The sequence below is a fragment of the Lontra canadensis genome, unplaced genomic scaffold, assembly GCF_010015895.1.
Source record: "Lontra canadensis isolate GAN:19392208 unplaced genomic scaffold, GSC_riverotter_1.0 scaffold16, whole genome shotgun sequence".
In the NCBI taxonomy this organism is placed as follows: Eukaryota; Metazoa; Chordata; class Mammalia; order Carnivora; family Mustelidae; genus Lontra; species Lontra canadensis.
Window position 1 is genome coordinate 25,034,534 of NW_022631010.1, and position 26,102 is coordinate 25,060,635.

Genomic DNA, 26,102 nt, shown 5'->3' on the forward strand with positions numbered 1-26,102 from the left:
AAACCAACAAATTTGAGAGTAAGTTTTAATTCTAACCTATTCAATTTTATACCTTGCCACACCAGGGAAATTTTTGGAGACCAAATGAATGCTTGTCTCTTAACTAATAAACTTGGTGGTGGTCATGTTACTTGAAGTAACAATATTATTTTGGTGGGAAGTATGAAGCCTGAGACACTCTTACAAAGAAAGAGGCATTCACTTGTACCACGGTGGCCTCAAATAACCAAGCAGGCTATAAACATGGCTTTGAAGGCCATCTGGCGTAACATCCTAGTTGAGCCCTGGAAAGCAACCGCTTACCTCTGCCAATCTGTATGAGGACCTTTACCACAGCTGACAAAACCAGGTTTTTAAACCACCATGGTGGCTTCCATTAGGAAAGGATTCTAAGAGACATCTGAATGACACAGATCAACTCAGAATGCCTAGACTGGAACAGCCTGTTCTACCATTCATTTTTTAAAATTTGTTTTGAAATATCTTTAAGTTGTTGTGAATATACTGATGGATCTGACCACTGTTCTCAGAGGGGAGGAACCGGCCTACACTAGCCCCTACACCCAACCACAACCCCCTCCCCAGAACTTGAGTACCAAGTGGCCTGTGGCTCGATCTGCCTCAGGGACATGTCACTCCCCTAAGACATCCTGCAGAGTGACATGAATACCCACACTATGAACAGACTTGAGGGGCTTCAGGGTTCCTCACTCCCCCACCCACACCTAACAGTTTTCTAGAAACCCATCCTCCTTGCACCTGGCAGGTGACTGTGGCCTAAGGGATGCCAGCAAAAGTCCTTGTCAGGTGTGGCCAGAATGGACAACACCATGTGAACCCAGGGACTGCACCTACAGGCTAGAACCAGGGCTTCCACATAAACCCTCTGCTAGCAGATCTGCTACAGTGCCTTGCATTTTCAAGTGATGGAGGTTTTGAGGTAGCTAAACTGTTTGGATGGATATTCAAAGAGCCCAGCAAATATTAATATCCATTGCCTTAAACCTTAATGGGAACTCCTTCAAGGAAAGGAAGCTACTCTTGATTTGTATAAATTTACGTAGGAAAGACCCATCAAAATACTCATAATTTCCACTTTATTTTCTGTACAAGGTGACATAAAACATACATATTCTTTCTGCTAAGGTAGAGTGATCGTCACATGGTTAGTTTTCATAACATAATCCTCCACCCGAGAACACGAGGGAGGAGACCCCGCAGTGCCTGACACAGCACTGCGCAGGTGGGAGCCTGCTCCAGGCCACAGCTCACACTGCAGGCAGGCGGGTTGCAGGTGCCATGCTGTGCTGCCGGGTCCCCTGAAGGAAGCCACAGAAGTTGCATTTGGACATTTTAAATGCACAGTATCAGAAAAAAAAAACAAATGCACACACTTTGGTTACAGGGATGTCATCACACACTGTCACAACTGTGCAAAAATACTGTTTTCAAATCATTAAATAAAAAAGGAACTCACACAACTATAAAAATGTTGCCACAAAAAGCAAAGCTTTCCTGTAAGAAATTTTAACTGACTCTGACTATGAACTAACTCCAGATTTGATAAAATACAAGAACCGGAACATAAATGGTCATTATATTTTATTCATAAAGAACATTCTGTAACTCCTGAAAACCTAACTCGGGCCTCATGGTACTATCCTATGTTGACGGGACATTTCAAAAGTTTGAATAATGTTAATGGACTTTCTTCTCATTCTCTTATCTTCTGGCAGTTCTGTTCTAGCCATTACAAGTATTTTTACTTTTTTCATGTGAAATATTAAAAACAAAAAATTCTTAACCCAGCCACTGATCCCACTGTTTATTTTAAGACAAACAAGCAACTCTCCAACTGACATAACAAAATGGTACCAGTATTGTTTTTACAAACCACACCTCTTTCTCAGACAGGGGTCTGACGGGACCATGTTGAAAGCTAAAGGAATCTAAGAGAAACCATTTGGTTCTTACTTTAAGTGGTCACATCAGAAGGTCCTTTTAACAAGTGAAAATAAACCCTGCACACTAGTAATGAAACAAGCATCCTGGCAGGCTAGGATTTAAATGCTCTCCAGATGAGAGAGACTTACAGTCTGAGGACACAGACAACAAAAGCACCCTCCTTCCCATACCTCACTTTTACAAAAGTGCATTTGGCTGGTTGTGGAACAGATGAGGCATAGGAACCCACACTCTGCTCTAATCATTTCTTCATAAGAGATTCTAACAGGAAGTGAAAAAGTACCAAAAGGGCTGCATTCCAAATTGTACATTAAGTGATAGCCAGCTTTCTTCTAAGAATCCCAGACCTTTAAAGGAAGGAACATTCATCAGATCCCAGGGCGAAAGGCTAGAGTGTTCACGTCTTCTGGTCCATTCAGCCCACCCTGTGACATTTCTGACCTTCCTCTCCACCAGGCTATGTTGGCATAGGTGACCCCACAACCACAGCTAGGAAATCCACAGTGACCTGAAGGACAGCCTCTAATACCAGGCGTCAGCTGGCCCTATCCAGCTAATTTCTCCCTCATCTCAGCCCAACCTGCTCACCATCCCCTTGCCTTCCTCCATACTCAGCCCTTTTTGTGGCGTACCCTCTACTTCTGCCCAACAAAAGCCTACCGATCCCAGTGGAGGGATATCCAAAAATGAAAACACCCTTCAAATGCCAGTTTCCATCTGACCTAACATGGAAAATTTCACTATTTGTCTTTAATGATAGCAGCATAATTTTAGAAAGAGCTACAAGCTAGGACTGGCAAAGAAATACACATCAAACTTAAGTCAGTTAAGCATAAAAATACAGAGAAGATTCAGAAAACAAGACCATGTCTAAAGCACAGTATCAGCATGTTAAATTCATAAATCAATACAGCAAATATTATGTAAACCAAAATGACAACTAAATTCAAACATTCAAGCCAAAATGACTCCACTAGCTGAGAAGAAAATCAATTCTCCTCAGAAGTTCGTTGCCCTTCTTCCCCAACTGGACACATGGTAAACCTCTGTACCGTATTTATACCACCTAACCCATCACATTTAATTAAAGGGTAAAATTAATGACCTGGTCTCTCTGTGGCCTTGATGAGGATTCACATGGTAGTGGCACACCAGGCATCATCTCAACATGGACAAGTGTATGAATGTGAAAGTAAACAAAAGGACATGCCTTTCAAATCACTTTTATGTGAATATAAAGAGTTCCACCCCAACTAAAAGTGGGAACTATCTCCAGGAAAAGGAAAAACTGTTTTGTACAGATCTCTAGTGTGTGAAGGAGTATAAATCCATCAGACTCACCCTGACATTGGCCCATACACATCAGCAAGCCCTGCCAGGAAGGTCCCTTTTCTCACAATGTTAAGTAAGTGATGCTGGCAGACCCTGGCTGTTCTGAATTTCCGCATGCATGTTAGCAAACACAACAATATAAAAAGCAAACAAATGGTCACTAGCACCATCAAAAGAATCACAAGAACAACAAAAACCATTTCTAGTAAGTGAAGCCATAAAGCTCATTCCGAACAACCATCCTGAACTAAACATGTAAACTTAGAGAATACATCCAGGTGCGAATTTGTGGAAAGTATGCAAAGCATCTATTATAATGATTAGGCTGGGTACTCCAGTCTAAGAAAATGACATAAAAATACATGACAAAGTTAAACACAGGCTCTGCTGATATCAAAACAACAGGAATAAGATTCTGAAGTAGTTCTCAGAAAACTCTGGGTCTCTGACAAACATGAAATAAATAGCCCATTGCACCCACAATATGCACAGGAGCTTCCCAGCCGTCCACTTCACGAAGACACAAACACAGGGAGCTTAAACACACAGATGGTTTGGCCCATGTGCAACAGAATTAAGCCATTTAATGGGCATCCCATAAAGATCATGTGGCCCTAACATGAAACTAAAGAGGAGTCAGCTGCATGCCACAAAGACATAAATGTTCACTTTAGGTCCCCGTCTCCTTCTCCATCCCCTTGGATGGACTTTTTGATACGAAGCAACATGGTCGTGAGCCACTGATCCAAGCGAGATATTGAGTCAAATTCCTTCACCTAGTTCAAAAAAAAAAGGGGGGGGGAACAAGAATTAGTCTATGGAAAGATAATCAAAACACAAAAAAAACCACCCCAAGCTATTTAAACATTACTAAGTGATAATCCTCCAAATTTCTTCATTTAAATCCTTCATTCTAGTTTTTAAATTTTCTTCATGAAAAATGGTTTGTTTGTATCATTCATTCCAGTTTACAACTCTCTTCATTAAAATGGCTTGTGTGTTCTGTGACTATTTTGATGGAGCTAGTGACAAGTTCCTGTGCTTTTTAAACCACTCTATGTACTAACATGCTGAGCTCCTAACTGCCTTTGTAACTGGAAGAGCATACTTAATGTGACAAGGGAAATGAAACCTCGTATAAGAACGGAACATGGAAAATGCATGGTGTTCTAATATTCACTGAACATGAATCAGCGTACTTGCAGAGACAGGACATGTGGAAGTGGAATCTCTTTAACTCATTTTAGTGCATTACCAGAGAGTGATATTTCAATAGGATTCAAATGGTTTGGTAGCCAAAGTGAAACGGGAAAACATTCCTTTCCACTATTGTGTCAAAGCCATGAGTAAATTAATGGAGGATACTGAGCAATCTGCTTAATTATAAACATAAGATGGCAAATATGGGAAAACAGAAAACTAATGAGTATATACAAAATCTTCCATTTCTTTTATGCCAAGAATATACCAAATTCTGTTTTTTATATTTCAAGCTGTATTTAACGGATTTTACTTTATACTTATTTATGGATCAGATTATTTTCAAAAGAAAACATTCAAACAGCAAATTTTAACAGTATGTGATAGTCTCTTAAATTTGCCTCTCAGCTAAATTCAACAGGCTAATGGAATTAAGTAATTGCAAAGGTTTGTGGGACATATAAAACATAGGCTTTGGGAAATACAATTTAGGTATATTGGAGAAATCTTCAAATAAACGTTCAGCACTCATACAATGAAAAGATGTTTCTAAACTTCTGAGAATGTACTACATTGCAAATGCATAACTTACTGCTTCAGTGTAAGCTTCACTGTTCTGTTCTTCATGAGCTTCTAGAAGTTTCTGGTAGCGTAAGCATGAAAAAATTAGTTTGGTAGGCTAAAATGTTCCACCTATGAATAGATACTTTAAATACAGAAATAGCCTTAGTATCACATTAACTGATGTTGCCAAACACCTTACAGAATAGAGGAAATTCTCAAATATAAGCCACAAGTTACCCCAAGTCAGGAATCTAGTTTTTGTGCTAACATTTCTGAGTTGCTTGGTTTAGAACACAATGCTTATGTCTTTGACTCTGCTGGCATCTGAGACCTATTCTACAAAAGCAGGAGAGTACCAGTGTTCCTCAGAGAATTAGAGTTTCATTTTAGACCTGATCCCACCTGACAGCAAAGGGTGTTTTTCTTCTTGAAAGTTGTGGTATTACTTACTTTCAATAACTTACATTCCCTTGAATCACTAAATGCTGGAAACATCTCTTCATATTTCTCAAGAGCAAGCTGAAAGAGAAAAGCCACTCATTAATGCCCCACTCACTGAATCAGGAAATAAAGCCCTTTCTACCTGAACATCTTACTACTTCAGTTAAGATTTATCTGCAGCCTATATAAATGTATAAGAAGTATGCTGTTAAACTCAACATCAAAATCAACACAGGAAACCTTGTTCAGTTTGAATTACTAACTTCAGTTAAGAATAAATTTCTAAACCAGTTTTTCTGAATTAGGTTGCTGTAGAGAAGACAACTTGGACCAAATCTAATTTGTAAAAACTCATAAACCAGGTTTCTGTGACCATTCACTACATAAAGAAGCCCTTCCTTAACAATGTCCAGATTCCACATAAATACTACTCTGCTTAAGGCTGGAGGGAAGGACACCTTTCCTCTCAGCAGCTTTACTTCTGTAGTCCGAGCCCCAGACACAACGACAGTCCAAGTCTCTGCCTCCTGTCTCCCCAGTCCATGTTCCCACATAATTTTGGAGTTTAAAACAAAGGATGTTATTCCACTTTTATGGTCTCACCTCTTTGCCACCTAATTTCTTTTTCTTTTTTTTAAGATAGATTTATTTGTTTGAGAGAGACAGAGAGAGAGAGAGCGTGAGAGAGCAAGCATGAGCAGGAGGGGCAGAGAATCTCCAGCAGACTCCCCACTGAGCAGGAGCCTGACACAGGTCTGGATCTCAGGACCCTGAGATCACGACCTGAGCTGAAACCAAGAGTCTTGATGCTTAACCAACTGTGTCACCCAAGTGCCCCAACCCCCTAATTTCTTTAAAGCAAACTACTGAAAGGAACACAGCTACCACTTCGGCAGCAGTATCAAGATTACAGCTGGGATGCACAGCGTAGTATAACTGTTATTATTATTATTATTATTATTATTATTAATGCATGCAGCTTGGTCTTGCTATAACCAAGATCACCCAACAAAGCATATCATGAATGACAGAAGGCCTGAGGAGAGTTCTCATGGGTAAAGTGCAGCGGAAACTGGCGCTGTGGGACTCCTTACCTTGGCATTCAGCTCATCTACTATGAAGTGACAGAGGGCTGCTTTAAAGAAGTAGTCCTTTGCACTGTACTTCAACAACGGATTATCCATGGTGTTTGCCCCAACCTAGGCACAGAAAGCAGAATAGATTTCAAAGGTTTGCTTTTTTATAGTAGGCAAACTGATCCTTACCTGCCCTTTAGAAAATATATATATCTTACATCAGTTTTGCTATGAATATATTTTTTTAACCCAGTATCACACATTAGAAAATTTTACTATATAAGAAACAATATTTGATATATAATGTGCTAACATGTTAAAAATGACCCAGAAGACTTCTACTTCCAGGAAGATGGAAAAGACATTATTTTTCTCTATCCCTCCTGCTAAGAGCAACTGAGAGCCCCAGTCACTTTATATAAAATCAACAAAAGGAGAATGAAAAGTAGAGACAAGATAGCAGACCAGCTAGGGTCCTTGAGACACAAAGAAAATATAGCAGGGAGTTCTCTGGGTTTTTTCCTTTCACCTATCCCCAACTTGAAATAGAAAAAGCCAGCAACTCATAAATGCCACACTAGATGCAGGAGGAAAGAAGCAAAGAAAGAAAGAAAGAAAAAGAATATTCAGAAGTTTGCTTTCTCTAGCGGAAGGACCTAGAAAAGGGCAACCTAACAAGACAGAAAAGTTTAGGTAATTACTGCTCACTCTAGCCAAATGCCATAGAACACTATGGTCCCTACCCCTACTTACTTCAGTAAAGACCCTAGATGGAGCTGAGATGTCAATGCTTTTGAGACTGCAATTGTGGAGGAACCCCAAACCCCTGCCAAAGTGGCTTCACGAAGGCCCAGAAGGAAGCCATGTCTTCATCCCTGCCAGCTTGTAATGGCCCATCCTCCTTCATGCCTGCTGCAAGGCAATGGAGACTATGTTGGGAGCCTGGGCCTTGCCTCCACCCAGTAGGAATGAGACATCATCTCTAATCCCCCAGCAGTTATGGTTTCAGAAGAGGCCTAGTGTAGGATTAAGACTTCTATCACCATTTGGCAATAATGAGAACAATCCCAATGTGGTGTTGGTGGAGAGCAAGCAAGGGTGGGAATGGCCACCTCCACCCAGGAGTGAAGCAACATGCCCCTTCTTCTGCCAGAGCAGGGTCACAGAAAACCAGCTAAAGGAGAAGGTTTATTTATTTTAAGGAGAGAGAAAGAGAGCATGAGCAGGAGGGGCAGAAGGAGAGGTAGAGAAACTCTCAAGCAGACACCATGCTGAGCACAAAGGCTAACAACAGGACTTGATCTCATGACCATAAGATCATGACCTGAGTCAAAACCAAGAGTCAGACGCTTAACCAACTGTACCACTTAGGCACCCCTGAGAGAAGGTTTAAACATGATCTGGCCCAGCTGTCATAGTAGTTCACAACACTAAGAAACGAGATCTTAAGCTAAATGAAAACCAACAGATTTCATTTAGCTTAAGATCTCGTTTCTTAGTGTTGTAACAGAAATGTTAAGATTATACAACAAAGATTTTAAAGGAGCCCTCAAAAAAAAAAAAAATGCTTCAATAAGCAATTATAAAAATGCTTAAAACTAAATAAAAAACAGAAAGCATCAACAAAGAAAAAAGAAATTTCCAGGAAAAAAAAAATCCCATAAGATATAAAGAAGAAACAAATGGATATTTCAGAACTGAAAAGCACAATAACTTCATAAAAAGTGGATAAGCTCAACATCAGAATAGACAGGAGAGGAAAGAATCAGTGAACTAATGACAGAACACTAGAAATTACTCAGTCTGAATAACAGAGAGCAGACAACAGACTGAAAAAAAAAAACAACAAATGAACAGAGCATCATAAGAGACCTATATGACTATAAAATAAGGTCTAACATTCAGGTTGTCTAAGTGTTGGGAGGAGAGGACAGAGAGAAGGGAAGAAAGAGTACTTGAAGAAATAATGGCTGAAAACTTCCTAAATTTGGCAAAAAAACACAGAACCTACAGATTGAAGTAGTGAATCATCCAAACTGGATGAAAGCAAAGACACCCAAGCCAAGTCACATAATAATAATGCTAAGGAAAAAACTTTAAAAGGCCAGAAAGGGGCATCTGGGTGGCTCAGTCGTTAAGTGTCTGCCTTTGGCTCAGATTGTGATCCCAGGGTCCTGGGATTAAGCCCAGCATCAGGCTCCCTGCTCAGCAGGAGGCCTGCTTCTCTCTCTCCCCCTCCCCCTGCATGTGTTCCCTCTCTTGCCGTGTCTCTATCAAATAAATAAAATCTTGAAAAAATAAATATAATCAGCATTAAAAAAAAAAAAGGTGGCTAGAAAAGAAAACAATACCTCACCTACAGGAGAAAAATAACTTTAACGAAAGCAGACTTCTCATCAGAAACCACGGAGGCCCTAAGTGGCACATCTTTCAAGTGCTAAAAGGAAAGAATTATCAACCCAGAACTATATACCCCAGGAAAATGTGCTTCAGGAATCAAGGGGAGATCAAAACATTCCCAGATGAAGGAACAAGAATTTGCACCAGTAAAACCTGCCCTAAAAGAATGGCAAAGGGATGTTCTCTAAATGCAAAGGAAACAGTGAAAGAAGTAATCCTGTAACATCAGAAGAAAAAGGACACAATAACTCAAATATGGGTAAATACGATAGGCTTTTCTTCTCCTCTTGAGTTTTCTAAATTATGTTAGAAGATTGAAATTAAAATTATATCCTTGACTAAGGTGGTTTTCAAAATATGTAGAGAAAAGAGTTAATTTATACTGAATGGGGAGGACAAAGGGACAGAAAGTAAGACTTCTATATTTCACTGGAAATGATAAAATGGTAACATCATCAACTTGTGATAAATCATGTACATATTACACCTACAGCAACTAGTCAAAGACTAGTATTTATTCAAAGACATTTACTTGAAAACACTACAGATAATCAACCAATGCACTATAATTCAGGAAAAAGAAAACAGAAAAACAATAAAGGGCATAAATAGAAAACAACAAATAAAATGGCTGACTTTAGCCTGAATATATCAATAATTACACTAAATATAAATGGTCTAAATACACCAATTAAAAGAGATTCAGAGATTAGATTAGATTGGATATTCAGAGAATAGATTAAAAACTAACATAACTATATGCTATCCATAAGAAACTCACTTCCATTACAGTGATAAAGGCAGGTTCAAAGAAAAAGGACAGGAAAAGATAATATAATATAAATATTAATCAGAAGAAAGCAGGAGAGACTATATTAATATCAGATAAAGTAGACTTCAGAACAAAGAAAACTACTAGGGACATCAGGGGACATTATATAATGATAAGAGTGTCAACCCACCAAAAGACATAGCAAATGTAAACATGTTTACAGCAAACAACAGAGCTGCAAAATACATGAAGCAAAGACTGACAGTAATGAAAGAAGAGAGACAAATCCACAACCACAGAGACTCCAACACGCCCCTCTCAACAATGTATTGAGATAGAAAATCAACAAATATATGGAACTCAACAATCCCATCAACCAAGAAGATCTGATCAACACTACAGAACATGTTATGAAGCAACAGCAGACCCACAGAACAAACGCCAAGTCAGACCATATTCTGAGTCATAAAACTTTAACAAATTTTTAAGAATTGAAATTATAGTGTATTCTCCAGCTACGACAGAATCAAACCAGAAATCAACAACAGAAAGATAAAGAAGAAAATCTCCAAACGCTTAGTAATTAAGCAAAACATGTCTAAATAATCCACAGAAATCAATATATACAATGAAATAAATAAAATAACAGAATTGTGAGACATAGTGAAAGCAGTGTTTAGAGGGAAACTTATAGCATGCATACACAACAAAGAGGAAAACCAATAAGCTCAGTTCCTATCTCAACTCCCTAAAAAAATAATAGTAAAATAAATCTAAAAAAATAAGCATGAATGGTGAGTGCTGTGAAGTGTGTAAACCTGGCGATTCACAGACCCCTGGGAGTAATAATACATTATATGTTTATAAAAAAATAAAAAAATTAAAACAGAAAAAAAAAGTAAATAATCAATTAAAAAATGGACCAAAGATCTTTAGAGACATCTCACCAAAGAAACACAGATGGCAAGTCAGCATATGAAAAATTGCTCCATATCATATGGTATCAGGAAAATGACATTCAGATAATGATGAGATACCTCCACACACCTATCAGAATGACCTAAATCCAGAACACTGACAACACCCAATGCTGACGAGGATGTGGAGCAACAGGAACTTTATTCACTGGTGGTGGGAATGCAAAATGGTACAGCCCTACTGGAAGACAGTTTGGCAGTATGCTACAAAACTAAGCATATTCTTACCATGAGATTCACCAATTGTGCTCCTTGATATTTACCCACAGAAGTGGAAAAAAATGTCCATGCAAAAATCTGCTTGAGGATGTTTATAGCAGCTTTACTCACAATTCCAAAACTTGGAAGGAATAAAGATGTCTTTCAGTAGGTGAATGGATAAATAAGCTGGGGTACATTCACATAATGGGAAATAATTCAGCCCTAAAAACAAATGAGCTCTTAAGACATCAGAGAACATGGAGAAACTTTAAATGCATATTACTAAAATGAAAGAAGCCAATGGGCAAGTCCATATACTATGTGATCCTAACCATTTGACATGATGAAAAGGCAAAACTATAAAAAATTCTGTGGTTGCCAGGGGTGTGAGGTACCGGGAGAGGGATGAGTGGCAAAAGCACATAAGATTTATAAAGGAGTGAAAACAGTATATAAAAAAAAAAAAAAAAAAAGCATGAAACAATAACATTAGAAATCAATGAAACTTAAAACAGAAGTACAGAGAAAATCATTGAGTTTTACCAAATGTTTAAAGAACGAACACCAATCGTTCACAAATTCTTCCGAAGAGGAGAAGGGAATACTTTCCAACTCATTCCATAAGGCCAGTATTACCTTGCTACCAAAACCAAAGCTCTCACAAGAAAATTTAAGATCAATATTCTCATGAATATACATTGAAAATCCTCCAAATAGACTAGCAAACTGAGACAACTTATAAAAAGGATTACACATTATACAGTACAGGATTAGTTTTCTCCTAAGTGAGGTCTTGCCTTTGTCTGTGGCTCCTGAGGAGTCACCTCTAAGCCCTTGCTTGGAATGCCCTGCCTGAAAGAGTGTTTTTGCTTACTTGGATGTCTCTGACAATATGGTTCAGCTCAACCTAAGGAGGGACTGGAGAATCTGTGACTGAGCCACAATAAAAATTCTAGACACCCAGTAAGGTGAACTTCTTCCCCTGTTGGCAATACTCCATGGATATTTTCATCACACATCATTGTTGGGAGAAGTAAGTACTGTCTGTACAACTCCACTGGGGAAGGACAAAAGGAAGTTCTACACTTGCAACTCTCCTGGACCCTGTCTTAAGCACCTCTTCTTTTTGCTGATTTTAATCTGTATCCTTTGGTATAATAAGCCATAACTGTGGCATAACAACTTTCACTGAATCCTGTAAGAGCTTCCAGAGAATTATCAAACCTGAAGATACTCTTGAAGACCCCCAAACTTTCCAATAATCAAGAAGGATTTATCCCAGGAATGTAAGAGGTTGGTTCAAAATATGAAAATACATTGATGGAATACAGCATATTAATAAAGAACAAAAAATATATGATCATCTCAACAGATGGATAAAACAGTGCTTGACTAAAGCCAATATACTTTGAGGATAAAAACACTCTACAAAGGAAGAAAAGGTTACTTCCTCAAACTGATAAAGCATATCCACTGGAGACCCACAGCTAACATCCTATTGAATGATGAGAGCTTTCTGTCTAAGATGGGAATAAGACAAGGATGTGTGCTCTTGCTACTTCTATTTACCATTGCTCTAGAAGGTCTAGTCAGGGCAAATAACAAGAAAATGACGTAAAAGGCCACCAAACTGGAGAATAAGTAGAGCTACCTGCAGATGACATGAATACATGATTTTGTACAAACAAAATCCCAAGGAATCAAAGAAAAACAAAAATCAAACAAACAAAAAACCCCCAAACCCATTAGAGCTAATAAACTAGTTCATCAATGTTGCAGTATATAAAACTAGCAATTAACAATCTGAAAAGAAAACAGAAAACAATTCCATTTATAATAGGAGTATATTTAATCAAAGAAGTGCAAAGCTTACACACTAAAAACTTCAAGATATTACTGAACGAAATTAGAGAAGATCTAAACAAAAGCAAATGCACTTTAGGTTCATAGTACGGAAGACTTAACAATGTTAAGATGTCAGTATTTTCCAAATCGGTCTATAGATTCAATGTAATCCCCATCAAATTCCAGCTGGCTAAGAAGTATGGACTGACAAACTGATTTTAAAGTTCATATGGACATGACAGGGTCCCAGAATAGACAAATAATCTTGGGTTGAAAAAAAAAAAAGATCAAAGTTGAAGGACTCACAGTTCCTGATTTAAAAACAAAGCCATAAAATCAAGACAATGTGATACTGGCATACAGACAGACATATAAGACTAATGGGACAGAATAGTCAAACAGAGTATTAGTCAAATAATTTCCTACGAGTGGGCCAAGACCATTTAATGGCAAAAGGACAGTGTATTCAACAAAAAGTGCTCGGAAAAATGCATATCCACAAGCAAAAGAGTGAAGTTGGGTCCTTACCTAACACTATATACAAAAATTAACTCAAAATGAATCAAAGACCTAAACCTAAGGGTTCTAACTATAAAACTCTTAGGATTTCATCCAAGTTAAAAACTACATGTCAGGGGCACCTGGGTGGCTCAGTGGGTTAAAGCCTCTGCCTTTGGCTCAGGTCATGATCCCAGGGTCCTAAGATCGAGCCCCACATCGGGCTCTCTGCTTGGCAGGGAGCCTGCTTCCTCCTCTCTCTCTGCCTGCCTCTCTGCCTACTTCTGATCTCTGTCTGTCAAATAAATAAATAAAATCTTTAAAAAAAAAACAAAAACAAAACTACATGTCAAAGGACATCAACAACAGAGTAAAAAGCAACCCACAGAATAGGAGAAAATATGTGTAAATCACATATCTGATAAGGAATTAATATCTAAAATACGAATTAAAATATAAATAAAATATAAATATCTAAAACAAGAATTTTTAACTTCTGAGAAATAAGAATTCCTAAAATGCAATACTAAAAAACAAACACCCCACTTCAAAAATAGGCAAAGAAATCGAACGAACATTTCTCCAATAAAGATATAAAATGGCTAACAAGCACATGAAAAGGGTCAACATCACCAACCATGAAGGTAATGAAGTAATGGAAATCAAAACCACAACGAATTACTTCATACTCACTAAGGTAACTATTACCAAAAAGACAGTACTGGTAAGGATGAGGAGCAACTGGAATCCTGGCACATTGCTGGTGGGAATGTAAAATGGGGCAGGCTGTGGATGAGTCTGATGGTTCCTCAAAGAATTAAAAACAGACCTGCCACATAAACCAGCAATCCCAATCCCAGGCATATAACCAAGACAATGGCAAGCCTCCCTTCACAAAAACATGAACACAAATGTTCAGAGCAGCATTATTTGTAAATAGTTCAAAAGTGAAGAAAACTCAAATGGTAAACATTTACTGATAAACAGGCAAACAGACTGCAGAATATTAGTCAGCTATGAAAAGAAAGGAAGTATCATTACATGCTAAAAAAAAGATGAACCTTGAAAAAAAACTGCTACGTGAAAGAAGTGAGTCCCAAAAGGCCACCTATCCTAGAAAGCCTAGAATAAACAAATCCATTGAGACAGAAACTAGATACTGGTTTCTAGAGACTGGGAGGAGGGAAGAATGGAGTCCTCCCCACTAGTGGATAACAAAAATGCTTGGAATTAGGTGCTGGTGATGGTTACACAATTGTGACTATACTAAAACCCACTGACTTGTATTCTTTCCCAGAGTGAATTATATGATGTGTGAATTATATCTTGATAAAAAGCAAAATTAAATAAAATGTATAATTAAGAAAGAACAAGATTCAGTGACTTCTACCAGAAACTGGTGAGACCACAGCAGCCTCACCTGCTCGTAGATCTCGATGGCTTTCTGGTACTGCTCCAGCTGGGCAGCATACGCTGCCACTTTCAGCAGACACTTGTTAGCTGAACTGAAATCAAGAACCAGAGCAGAGCAAATTAACAATCTAACAGAAAAATTAAAAGGTATCCCAGTACAACACCTTTATTTGGTACAGCTCGATATGCTCACAGAGTACAGTAAAAGTTTGTCTTTTATCGCACGTAACAAAACCCATTTAATTATGTTAAGAAAAACAGCACTTGCCTGTTGGATTCTTCCCCTTTGTAATAATCAGCTGATTGTTCATAATGTGCAATAGCCTGAAAAACACACATGCATTTTATTCAAACTACTTCTCAGAAGAGCTACAATTACACATTAAATTTGCAGTGGTATTATTCCTATAGATAATAAACCTATTTCAACAGCACACCTTTCACAGCTGGCCTCCTTTTTTGGGGAAGACAAGAGAGCATGCACATCCAGAAGCCTAGTGACAGAATACTTAACATCCATCAAAATCTCTTCCTTCCTTCCCCTGAAGCAAACACCCAGCTACATCATTTCCCCAGCCTCCAATGCAATTCCAAGTCATTGTGTCCTGTTGTTTCCAACAGAATGTAAAGAGGCATGCTGTGAGCCTCTTCCAGGCTTGGCCTGTCCATCTAACTGCACCCTTCTCCAGGTCTCTTCCCCTCCCAAGAGCTAGAATGCCAATGACCAAGTCTGGAGTGATAGTGGAAGCCAAAAACTGAAGACAGCAGAACTGCTGTCCGCCTGATTCCTAAATTACTACAAAGGGCAGAATATACTTCAACCACCATGTACCCACTGCTGCCAAACCCAGGACAGTGACACTGGATGGTTATTTTAGAGACATATGAAGCATTTTAGATCTACAGCTTACCACAGCAGCACAGAATTTCCTCCTTAATACCTTAAGTGTCATCTAGAATAAGGATGTTGCCTTCAGTCTAAAATGTGTGGTGCTAAATTAACAGTCAAGTGGAGAGGAAACAAGTTGCAGGCTGGAAAGCTAGAAACCCTGTGGCATAACACAGAGTGAAATCAAGCATATGACAACTCAGAGGGCAGAACACAAACACATCCCTACTGGAGCCAGAAACTCCCAGAGAAGCTCTATGGCAGCAAAGTTTTGTGAGACAGAAGAACTCGGGAAAGAATTAGCTTGTTTGTAGGCAATTATAAAAGGAATAGGCAAAGTCCAGTGATAGGGCCTCGTAAGACTAGAAAGGCCAATGACCTCTATATCCCAAACAGCAAAACGTAAGCTTGAACAACCTTTTAAACTAGGTGTCTGACAAACTTTTCTGTAATTGCCCAAATTATAAATATTTTAGGTTTTGTGAGCCATACGATCTGTTGCAACAACTTAGCTCTCCTGCAGTGCCACAAAAGCAGCATGTCTATGTTCCAAAACCTTTATCTGTAGACAATGAAATTTTGACTTCACGTGATTTTTATGTGTCATGAACTGCTTTTTTCCCCAACAGTGATTAAAAAATGCAAAACCTATTCTTTTTTTTTTTTTTTAAAGATTTTCATTATTCATTTGACAGAGAGAAAGATCACAAGTAGGCAGAGAGGCAGGCAGAGAGAGAGAGGGAAGCGGGCTCCCCGCTGAGCAGAGAACCTGATGCGGCACTTGTTCCCAAGACTCTGAGATCATGACCTGAGCCGAAGGCAGAGGCTTAACCCACTGAGCCACCCAGGCACCCCGTAAAACCTATTCTTTGTCAGAGAGAGAGAGAGCACAGGCAGGCAGAGTGGCAGGCAGAGGCAGAGGGAGAAGTCGTCTCCCTGCCAAGGAAAGAGCCCGATGTGGGACTCAATCCCAGGATACTGGGATCATGACCTGAGCAGAAGGCAGCTGCTTAACTGACTGAGCCACTCAGGTGTCCCTGTAAAACCAATCTTAACTTGTGGGTGTACTAAACAGGTGGTGGGTCTATAGAGCTCTGCCTTATTTCAAGGTTTTCCCAGTTAAGTCCTAAAGAGGAAGCTGGCATTATGCAAACAACAGTCTACAGGTGTTCCCTTCCCACTAAGCCCATAGCTTCAAGGAAGTCCCAAGTAATGACTTAAAAGGGAGGCACAAAGACAGAACAACAAACCAAACAGGCTTAGGGAACCATGTTAAAGCTTTGGGTATGGCTCCTCAGAGCTGACTGGAAACAGACAGACTTGGCCATAATGCCTCAGCCCCCACTTTCTGCAGGTACGAGTACAATGACCAAGACCAAAAATGACTTGGTTTATAGAACTTGTTTACCTCTGAGGCCTCAGGCTAAAGGGGCCACAACCAATATTAGCCAAGTCTGGACTACAAAGCACATTGACAATGTGTGAAAAACGGACATTTCTGGGCTTATTATTTTTCTTAAGATTTTGTTTATTTATTTGATAGAAAGCACAAGTAAGCAGAGCAGCAGACAGAGGGGCAGGCAGAAGGAGAGAAGCAGGTTTCCTGCTGAGTAGAGAGCCTGGTGCAGGGCTCGATCCCAGGACCCTGGGTTCATGACCCAAGCCGAAGCCTAACCGACTGAGCCACCCAGGCACCCTGACATTTCTGGGTTTAAACAATTATGGTTTGGGTCTTTTGGTCAGCCTACTCTAACTAATATGCTCCCCCAATAAATTTTCTGAGTATTATTTATAACAGAGGCAAAATTAGAAACAAGGCAAGTGGTTAAATATAATATACTACTACCCTAAGATTAATGATGGGGGGGGACACCTGGGTGGCTCAGTTGGTTAAGCCGCTGCCTTCGGCTCAGGTCATGATCCCAGCGTCCTGGGATCGAGTCCCACATCAGGCTCCTTGCTCAGCAGGAGCCTGCTTCTCCATCTGCCTCTGCCTGCCACTCTGTCTGCCTCTGCTCACTCTGACAAATAAATAAATAAAAAATCTTAAAAAAAAAAAATAATAATGATGGGGTGCTTGGGTGGTTCAGTTGATTAAGGGTCCAACTCCTGATATCAGCTCAGGCCTTGATCTCAGGGTTGTGAGTTCAAGCCCTGTGTTGGGCTCCACGTTGGGGGGGTGGAGCCTCCTGGAAAAAAAAAAAAAGATAATGACAGATAGTATCAATATGGAAATTTCTTCATGAAATATTAAATTAACAAAAATACATGAAAGACACACTGTGGCCCTCTTTTTACAAATACATAAACACATATAGAAAACATCTGGGATAGATTCCTTTGGAGCATTTGTCAGAGCTGTCACATATACATGCCTGTGGGATGATCTGATCAATGCATTTATTCTCCCACTAAAATGTAAGCTCTGCGAGGGCAGGTTGTATGAGAGTTTCACTCACCATTATGTCCCTGAGCCTAGCATGTCTATCAGACAATAATGCTCAATAAATAGATGCTAAGTGAATGAAGGCAAGCTGCATTTCAAATGATGGCCCCTATACCTCCTGGGGGCGGGTGGGGAGTGTCACTACGTATCTCTACAGTTCTTACAACACCAGATCTCAATGAACAGTGTTGGGTTGAACTGTCTGTAACTGCTGTTTTGGGGGTAAAAATAAATGGCCAAATGTGGACAATTTGGTTTAACCTAATAGTTCTTAAATAATGATAGTGGTTCATCGAAATGTTATAACTGTAAACTACGACTAGATTTATCATAGTAAAAAAGAAAACCAAAGCTTGGTTTTTAATAATACTAATTAAAACAATAATCAAACTTTATGATATTCCCAAGTTTTGACAGAGGCTGTAGTAGAAAGGAAAGCCTTATCTAGTGGCTTAACAGAGAAGTTTCACAGAAAAGAGGTTGTCACAGCTCATTTTTTTTGGGGGGGGGGGCTTTAAAACAGAATTTCAGAGGCTGAAATTCAATTTATTCATTCATTCAACAAGTATTTATTCACTCAGTGTTTTGCTTTACTATGTAAGCAAAAACATGTGGTTGACAGGTCTCCTGGCTTTACAAAGCATGTAGTCAAGTGGAACTAACATTATAAAGTAACACAGAAGGTTCAAAGTGCTGGAGATCATGATGGAGATATTTATGGAGGTCCAAAGGAAATTCATGGTGGGGGGTGATAACTAAGAGGTTCCTGAGGTTTAAGAGTCAGTAACTTAATGAAGCCATGTGCCCACATGGCTCTAGCAGTCTAACGTCCAGGCAAGTTTAGTCAATGGTGACAAGAAAAAACAGGCTAATTAGAAGAGCTACTGTGCCACTGCATGGCAGTCAGCTAAAGCTTTGGCTGGCCAGGGGGTGTCTCTGGTTGTCATTAAGTGATTTGGTACTAGCAGTACCACCCTATATCCACTGGGTGCTGCCAGAGTTGGATAGTAAGTACCTGAGGGCATGTGGAACACTCAGCTACATGAATAGCTTCAAGGCTGCTGACCCACTCTGGGTAGCAAAGATAGCAGAAAGGCCTGATAGTGAAAAAAAATGAACAAGAAACCAAAGAACACACTTACAAAGACAGTCAGTACTCACTGACTCCAAAACAAATGATGATGACGCTGCTATATAGGAGCTAAAACTCTGACATACACTATCTTCCTTTTAGAATGAACAGAAATGCCAATGGTCTGCTGTCCCAGAGAAAGGCATGTAAATGTCACTGAAAACATCTTAAGATGAACACATGTCCACTGTGGTTCCTATATATACAATTCCTCCAAAGACATGAGAATTTGGAAATATCCTCTCCGTAGGAAACCATCACCTCCTTGATTTAGCCTCAAAGACCACAATTTTATACATAGAGTAAGCACAGGATACCATTTGATAATGACATAGGAGTGTGTGAAAATAATTATAACAAATACAATGTGGTGACGACCTCCCACTTAACTCCCATGTAGCATGAAAAAAATCTCCAAGACATACTGTCGAGTGAAAAAAAATTAAGTACATATTGAGTGCATATTAGTACACAGGATGATATGTATAATCAAATATACACACACAAAACCAGTATTATATATTTTCTATAGATAATACAGAAGAAAGCTTTTAAAGATATACACCGGAGTGGAAACAGTTGATTACCACCTGAAAAGAGGTAACTGACTAGGTTATCAATGAGATTCATGATTAAAGGGATTTCTGTCTTAGTTAAAATATTTTGAATTTTAAAAACAATCATAAAGTAAAAGCATATCTCATATAGGGACACCTGGCTGTCTCAGTTATTGGGGCAATTCTTGATCTCAGGGTCCTGAGTTTGAGCCCTAGGTTGTGTGTAGAGATTACTTTAAAAAAAATCTTAAAAAAAAAAATTAGTATGTATTCAGTTAAAAAGCCAAGATGCAAAACTGCATGGTTAAGCCCATTTGTGTTATGTTAAAGGACACATATTTATAATTTACACTTATATAGGAAACAACTAGAAAGATACACATCAACTCTTAACAATGGTTACTTCTGGGGCGCCTGGGTAGCTCAGTGGGTTAAGCCTCTGCCTTCAGCTCAGGTCATGGTCTTAGGGTCCTGGGATCGAGCCCTGCACTGGGTTCTCTGCTCAGCGGGGAGCCTGCTTCCCCCTCTCCCTGCCTGCCTCTCTGCCTACTTGTGATCTTTCTCTCTGTCAAATAAATAAAATCTTAAAAAAAAAATGGTTACTTTTGGGAGGGGAATGGGGAAAGGACACTTGTCTTTACATTAAATGCTTTTTACTGTTTGGTTTTTTAGTCTATGAACATGTATGACTTTTATAATACATATATAAACTCTATTCATTCCTCACTCTGTAGGGAGAACATCGTAATGGAAAAAACCACATTAACCCATTTTGTGACCCCATCTGATAGTTCTGCTTTAGATGATCCTAAGCCCCATGACTCTTCCACACTGCAACATCATCCCACATAAAATGAACTATGATCCCACATAAGAATTTCCCACTCTGCCCTTCCTGCTTCATTTGGACTAGACACACCCAGATGTGAAGCAGAGTCATAAGAAACCATGAATTGAATGTATCAGGCATCTGACACCTTAGAAAGAATTCCTCAAAGTCAGCTTTCTCCACACAGCTAGTATACCTGCGCAGGGCTACAACCTTAATTTTCCATTTACTGTATTTCAAAGGTCCTGTAAATCCCATGGCTTCTATTATCTTCATGAAGGCACCAACCTTCTCCTCCATAGGCTGTGGAGAATACTTGGTAGTACAAAGCTTATTTGTGGTGTGACACTTCCTACTCCACTGAACATCTATCCCAGGAATCAGTTCTGATCTACCACATTCTAGGGACTGCCTCTTCTGAGGACACTGGAAAGTACCAGACAGAGACCTGCCCTACTATCCCTGTGTAGAAGATAGAGGTACCAATTGGCTACATACTGGAACCCACTGGGAAATAGTAATCTGGTTCCTAAGGACTCGCACCAGCAATACCATGTTCCTCTACAACTATTTCTGGGTAAGGGGGGAGCTTCCAGAGTCCCCGTGGCCCCCACCCTTTGCCTATGTTGTCCTTTCACCAGCGGGTGCCTGGCAACAGCCTCACAGGTCATCTTTGGATGTCCACACCTGGTTTAGAATTTTAAAATGTAGTGAAATTTACCAGGCACAAGTAGACCCTTCCCATTAGAAATCTGCTTGCTGTTTCTTACAATTTCAAAGACCATGATAAATAGCAAAAGTAGAGCACAGCCACCAATAGCAACACCACACATAACAATAAATACAAAACCAGCTTGTTATCCTGTTATTTAAGTAGCCCACCAAAGGAACTGCAATAATATTCCTTCCTGGGGAATCTGGTAAATGTCACGATGCTGGAAAATATATGAATCCTGAAATGAGAGACAAGACCCTCTAGGACTGTGGTCCTCATCAGTGTCCTAAAGCAAATGTAATTTCCAAGTCACAAGAAGAATCTACTTTGTAGATAGATTTAAACGGCCTTCAGATGGGATCAATTCTTTTAGAACATATACCCCTAGATAGGACCTAACATGAACTTGCCACAGGCACACCTACACAGTAACAAACAGTATTAAATCATGTTCTCGAGGGGCTGAAACAGAAATGGATCACAGTTCCTCTGGGTCACTTAAAAGCACATTTAGGGGCGCCTGGGTGGTTCAGCTGTTTAAGCGTCCGGCTCATGGTATGGGCTCAGGTCATGATCTCATGGGTCATGGAATAAGATTGAGCCCTGAGTCAAGCACTGCACTCAGTGAGGAATCTGCTTGAAGATTCTGTCTCTCTCCCTCTCCCTTTGCTCCTCCCCCTGCTCACACACACACACACACACACACGCGCGCACACTCTCTCTTTAAAAGAAATGACTAAATCTTAAGAAAATTTTTCTAAAAAGCCCATTTAAAGAGGACCCATTTATTATTGTTTAATTCATAAAATCAAATAAATAATGTGAGTCTTTGAAACTCCACACTTTGTTGTTCACTAACTAAATCAGAGAACATATAACAGCTTGTATTAACAGGGAAAAAAAATTTATTTGTAGTACAAGAAATGCAAGATACCTTCCATTTATATATACAACTGATTTTTCATATAATATATATAACTGATTTTTCAAACTTAAACTTTAAGCACCAAGCAAAGGCAATAATGTTTCTAAACTGGTGGCTCAGTCAGTTAAGTGTCTGCCTTGGGTTCAGGTCATGATGGGGAAGGGGTGAGGGAGGGTCTCTGCTACGTAGGGAGCCTACTTCTCTCTCCCTTTGCCAGCTGCTTCCCCTGCTTGTGCTTGCTCTCTCTCAATATCTGTCAAATAAGTAAAATCTTAAAAAATAAAATAAAATAAAATAAAATAAACACAGGAGCCCAAATATCAGGGAACACCACAAGGTAACCCTGCGTGTGCTGAGTAATACTCTTAAATTGCTTTTAAAAAGGCATACCACATCAGCAAAGGGAGATGCCACCTGCTGGCCAACTCGTAGAATGGCAGGAAAACCATCCCGGCATTAGAAGCTGCCATGACAAATCAAAAATTGTTTATAAAGAAGGAAAACAAAAGTATATTATAGATCATTTTATCCACTCTGAATTTTATGGAGACCCATGTATGAAGTGGTTGCCCAAAAACATGCCCTGGCAGCAGAGGCAGCACAGTGCTGTGGGCTCCTGTCTCAGATTTCCTTCCTGACCATGCTGGGCAAGGAGTCGACAATGCAACCTCTGCTAGAAAGATGCTCTGCATGACTGCTGTCTCCGCAAGATGATTCAACCTCAATAAAGATATTGAGCCCTTCAAGACACCCTGACCAAAAAAATATCCCAGCCAAACGAGACACATCTCCTTTCTGTTCATTTTCAATTCTGCGCCAGGAAGCAAAGAAGGGTTCAGGTTTGGGTCTCCTCACCCTCTCCAGAGTCTACAGATAGCTTCCCCAATGAAAAGGGGCACATGCAACACACTCAGTGGCCCTGATTTAGTCACAAGCAAAGTATTCTTAGAAAACCATGGCATATTATGACAAAAAATGGCCAAATCATGAATTCTGTGTATAAGTCAGTGAATTTTGTGCTGCAGAGCTACAAGGTAGTGCTTAGCATGAAGTCAGGGGGCAAAGGTTAACAATACCAATCCGACTTTAGCAGTAAGAGACAACTCCCCCACCAAGATTCTATGTGCTTTGGTAAGTACGCTGCTATGGCAGAGATGGGTACATTATCTGCTTATTTATCAGAGTTCTGGGTTCTTGGGATGCATCAGTAAACCAGAGGCAAAGCTCTGTGCAGATATAGGCACCCACTCTAGTGTAGGGAAAGATGATGAATAACAGGAATGATGAGCAAGCATTTGTAGCATATGATGTAAGGCAATAAGTGTGCTGCAAAAAAAGAAAAAGCTAAGGTGGGGGAGGTGTCTGGGTATGTATTCGTGACAGGCCGGGGTTCCAATTTTAACTAGGTGGTCATGATAAGTCTCATGGAAAAGGTAACAAATGAGCAAAAATTTGAAGGACAAGTGGGAGTTAGCCAGGTAGGCATCTGTGGAAAAGCCCCACAGAGGAAACAGCAGTACAAAGGTCCTGAGATAGGAGCTCATCTGGCATGTGTGAAGATCAGCAAAGAGGCCATGGTGGCCACAGCATGGTATAGCATGGGGGAGAACGGTGAGGCAGAGCAAGAGGAAAGTTCAGAGAGGCAAACGGGTGAAGAGGCAGATCAGTGGGGCCTCAGAGTCCATCTCCAAGGCTATTCCTTTGGGTGAAGAGGAGGCAACATCAGGTGGTAAGCAGTAGAGACACAATCTGATGTACTTTTGACAAGGATTGCTCTGGCAATCCTTACACTGGGGTAGAGGGTCACTATTATTGACAGCATCAAAACCAGTGCAATATATATGAAATTATCATTTCGTATCAGGAGGAAATTTCTTACGCTGGCAACAGTGTCCATCTTGCTAACTTGCTACCATATTACACCTACCCTCTTGATGGTCCCCTGGAATTTTGGTCAACATGCTATTTGTCAGTATAAAGCCCCCTTTCCCTAAGAAAATGCACAGAAACAGAATAGGTGAATCCAAAAGAAGGGGTGATGAGGACCCTATGCCCAGGACTCAGAACTCCAGCAGGAAAAGAAGGGAGGCCAATTTGGAGGCTCTTTGCAGAGATCCAGGGAAAGCTGCCAAGGTACTGAGAGGTGCCCAGATGTGGGAGCATGGAGGACACCATCAGAGAAATCGCCTATAGGCTGGATGTACAGAAAAGGAGAAGGCAGGGATGCCTATGGTTTGGAGCAGAACATCATGGTGGGGTATCAGAATTCTGACTCAGACACACTGGGTTGGAGGTGATGGTCACAGACAGAAGGGTAGAATCTGAGGTGTAGAGAGAGGTGCGGACTGCAGATGGACTTGTGAGCCACTGGCATACAGATGATCTGTAAAGCTATGATGCTGAGTGCACAGAGAGTACCAAGGGAGCAATGTGGAGTGAGGGAAGACAAGGAGTCAACCCCGGGTGCCCCACATGAGAGGGTGGGGAGAAGAGGAGGCACCATTAGGCACATGTGCCAGAGGTTGAGAGAAACCATGAGACAAAAGAGAGGAAGAGGGACGCCTGTCTGATGCCAGAGCAGCTCAAGGAGTGCTCTGACTATTCAGATAGGACACAACTGTACTCCTAAGAGCATGCCTGGTGCTCATCAGCCTGGCAGGAACAACCAATGGACTCCACTACTGTTTGTCCTTCTCACTCACACCTCCTGTCTTCCTTCTACAGTACTTAGGACAGTGTTACACAAACATCTGTCTCCAGAACTGCGGTAGCCTCTGGAGTCTGACAAATGTCTTTCTCTTGCCGAGGTACCTTGAGCCCTGCCAGCCATCTCCTGACTGAGAAGACAGTATGAAACAGGAGGAAGCTGCGTGCTGGGGCCAGCTTGGCCTCAGCTCCGCTGGTTCCAACCTAAGTGGTTCCAGGCAGAGCAGTCCTTCCAAGTCCAAACTCCTACACCCATAAAGGGACCTCTGTGTTGTAAAGCTGGAAAGCAGTTAAATCCACAGCATGCCAGCAGGAACAGAACCTGGGCAAGAGTGGTGCTCAGTGAGCATTTTCTCCTGCCTCTCTTCTTTTGCTACTATAAACCAGAGCTCAGCAAACCAGACCAGGTGTGGCCAAGCTGGCATTCAGCTCCCTTCCTCCTCCAGGTCAGGGCCTGAATATAAAGGTGTGAAGATGCCTGCAGTCCTGAAGCTTCCTTCACAGGGCCACAGAGGCCTTGGTGACCAAGAGAAAGACTTCTGCTAACACCACCATCCTGACATGAGTCACCCAGAGCAGAGATAACAGGAAGGCCTGGTAAACCTTACCCGGCTCTCAGAGGCCACGCGCTCACCCCAAAAGAGGCCCATCTAGTCTTCAGTCTGTCAGGCCCCCCACCCTCCATATGAAGCCATCTCAATGGCGCTGTACCACTTAACTCTGCTGGAAGGGAGAGGGCTCCCAGAGTCATGTCATCCACCTGCCTCGTACCCAGCTGTGGAGGAACTGTGACCTGGCTTACCTTCTCAATGTCTACCAGTTCAGTCTCGTAGATCTCCGCAATGGTGATGTGGTGCTTGGCTGCAATTGTAAACCTTCCCTGGGGAAAAAAAAAAACAAAAATACAGTCACATTCTGCTTTTACCACTTTGAATGTCAATCCCTTTGGGAAGCAAAAAACAATGACAAAAGTACAACTGTAAGCCATCTCCAGGATTCCACCCCATAGCCGCTCAAGCAAGGCAGTGTCTTACCATGTCTGTGTAAATGTCGATGGCTGCATTTAAGCAGTTGATAGCCTCTGAAGCGAAGGCATTTAAGAAAAACAATGAAAAATCCATTCAGTCAAAGAGGGTTCTGGGGAGCCTATCTTCCTGGCTCTTACTAGAATGTTAAAGAGGTTGCATTTGCTGTGGACGGTGGGCAGGTGAGTTAGTAA

At 40.5% G+C, this 26,102-nt stretch overlaps 2 protein-coding genes across 3 annotated transcripts in view; both read right to left on the bottom strand.

Moving 5' to 3' along the window:
* Positions 1-1,080: 1,080 nt before the first annotated feature.
* Positions 1,081-26,102, bottom strand: part of NAPB (NSF attachment protein beta) — a 46,363-nt gene continuing 21,341 nt past the window's right edge. The window contains exons 4-11 of one of the 2 annotated variants that reach the window (XM_032859331.1): positions 25,918-25,964; positions 25,686-25,763; positions 14,953-15,008; positions 14,692-14,776; positions 6,597-6,701; positions 5,512-5,580; positions 5,090-5,140; positions 1,081-4,073 (exon numbers count right to left, since the gene is read on the bottom strand). In XM_032859331.1, coding sequence (XP_032715222.1) covers positions 3,963-4,073; positions 5,090-5,140; positions 5,512-5,580; positions 6,597-6,701; positions 14,692-14,776; positions 14,953-15,008; positions 25,686-25,763; positions 25,918-25,964 — 602 coding nt within the window. In that variant the 3' untranslated portion in view covers positions 1,081-3,962. The remainder of the gene's footprint in view (positions 4,074-5,089; positions 5,141-5,511; positions 5,581-6,596; positions 6,702-14,691; positions 14,777-14,952; positions 15,009-25,685; positions 25,764-25,917; positions 25,965-26,102) is intronic. The other variant, XM_032859333.1, reaches the window with a different exon arrangement.
* LOC116868695 (ubiquinol-cytochrome-c reductase complex assembly factor 1-like) lies at positions 20,313-21,871 on the bottom strand. The gene is given in 1 exon segment (XM_032859334.1): positions 20,313-21,871. A coding segment is annotated over 1 exon segment (576 nt). The 5' UTR covers positions 21,093-21,871; the 3' UTR covers positions 20,313-20,516.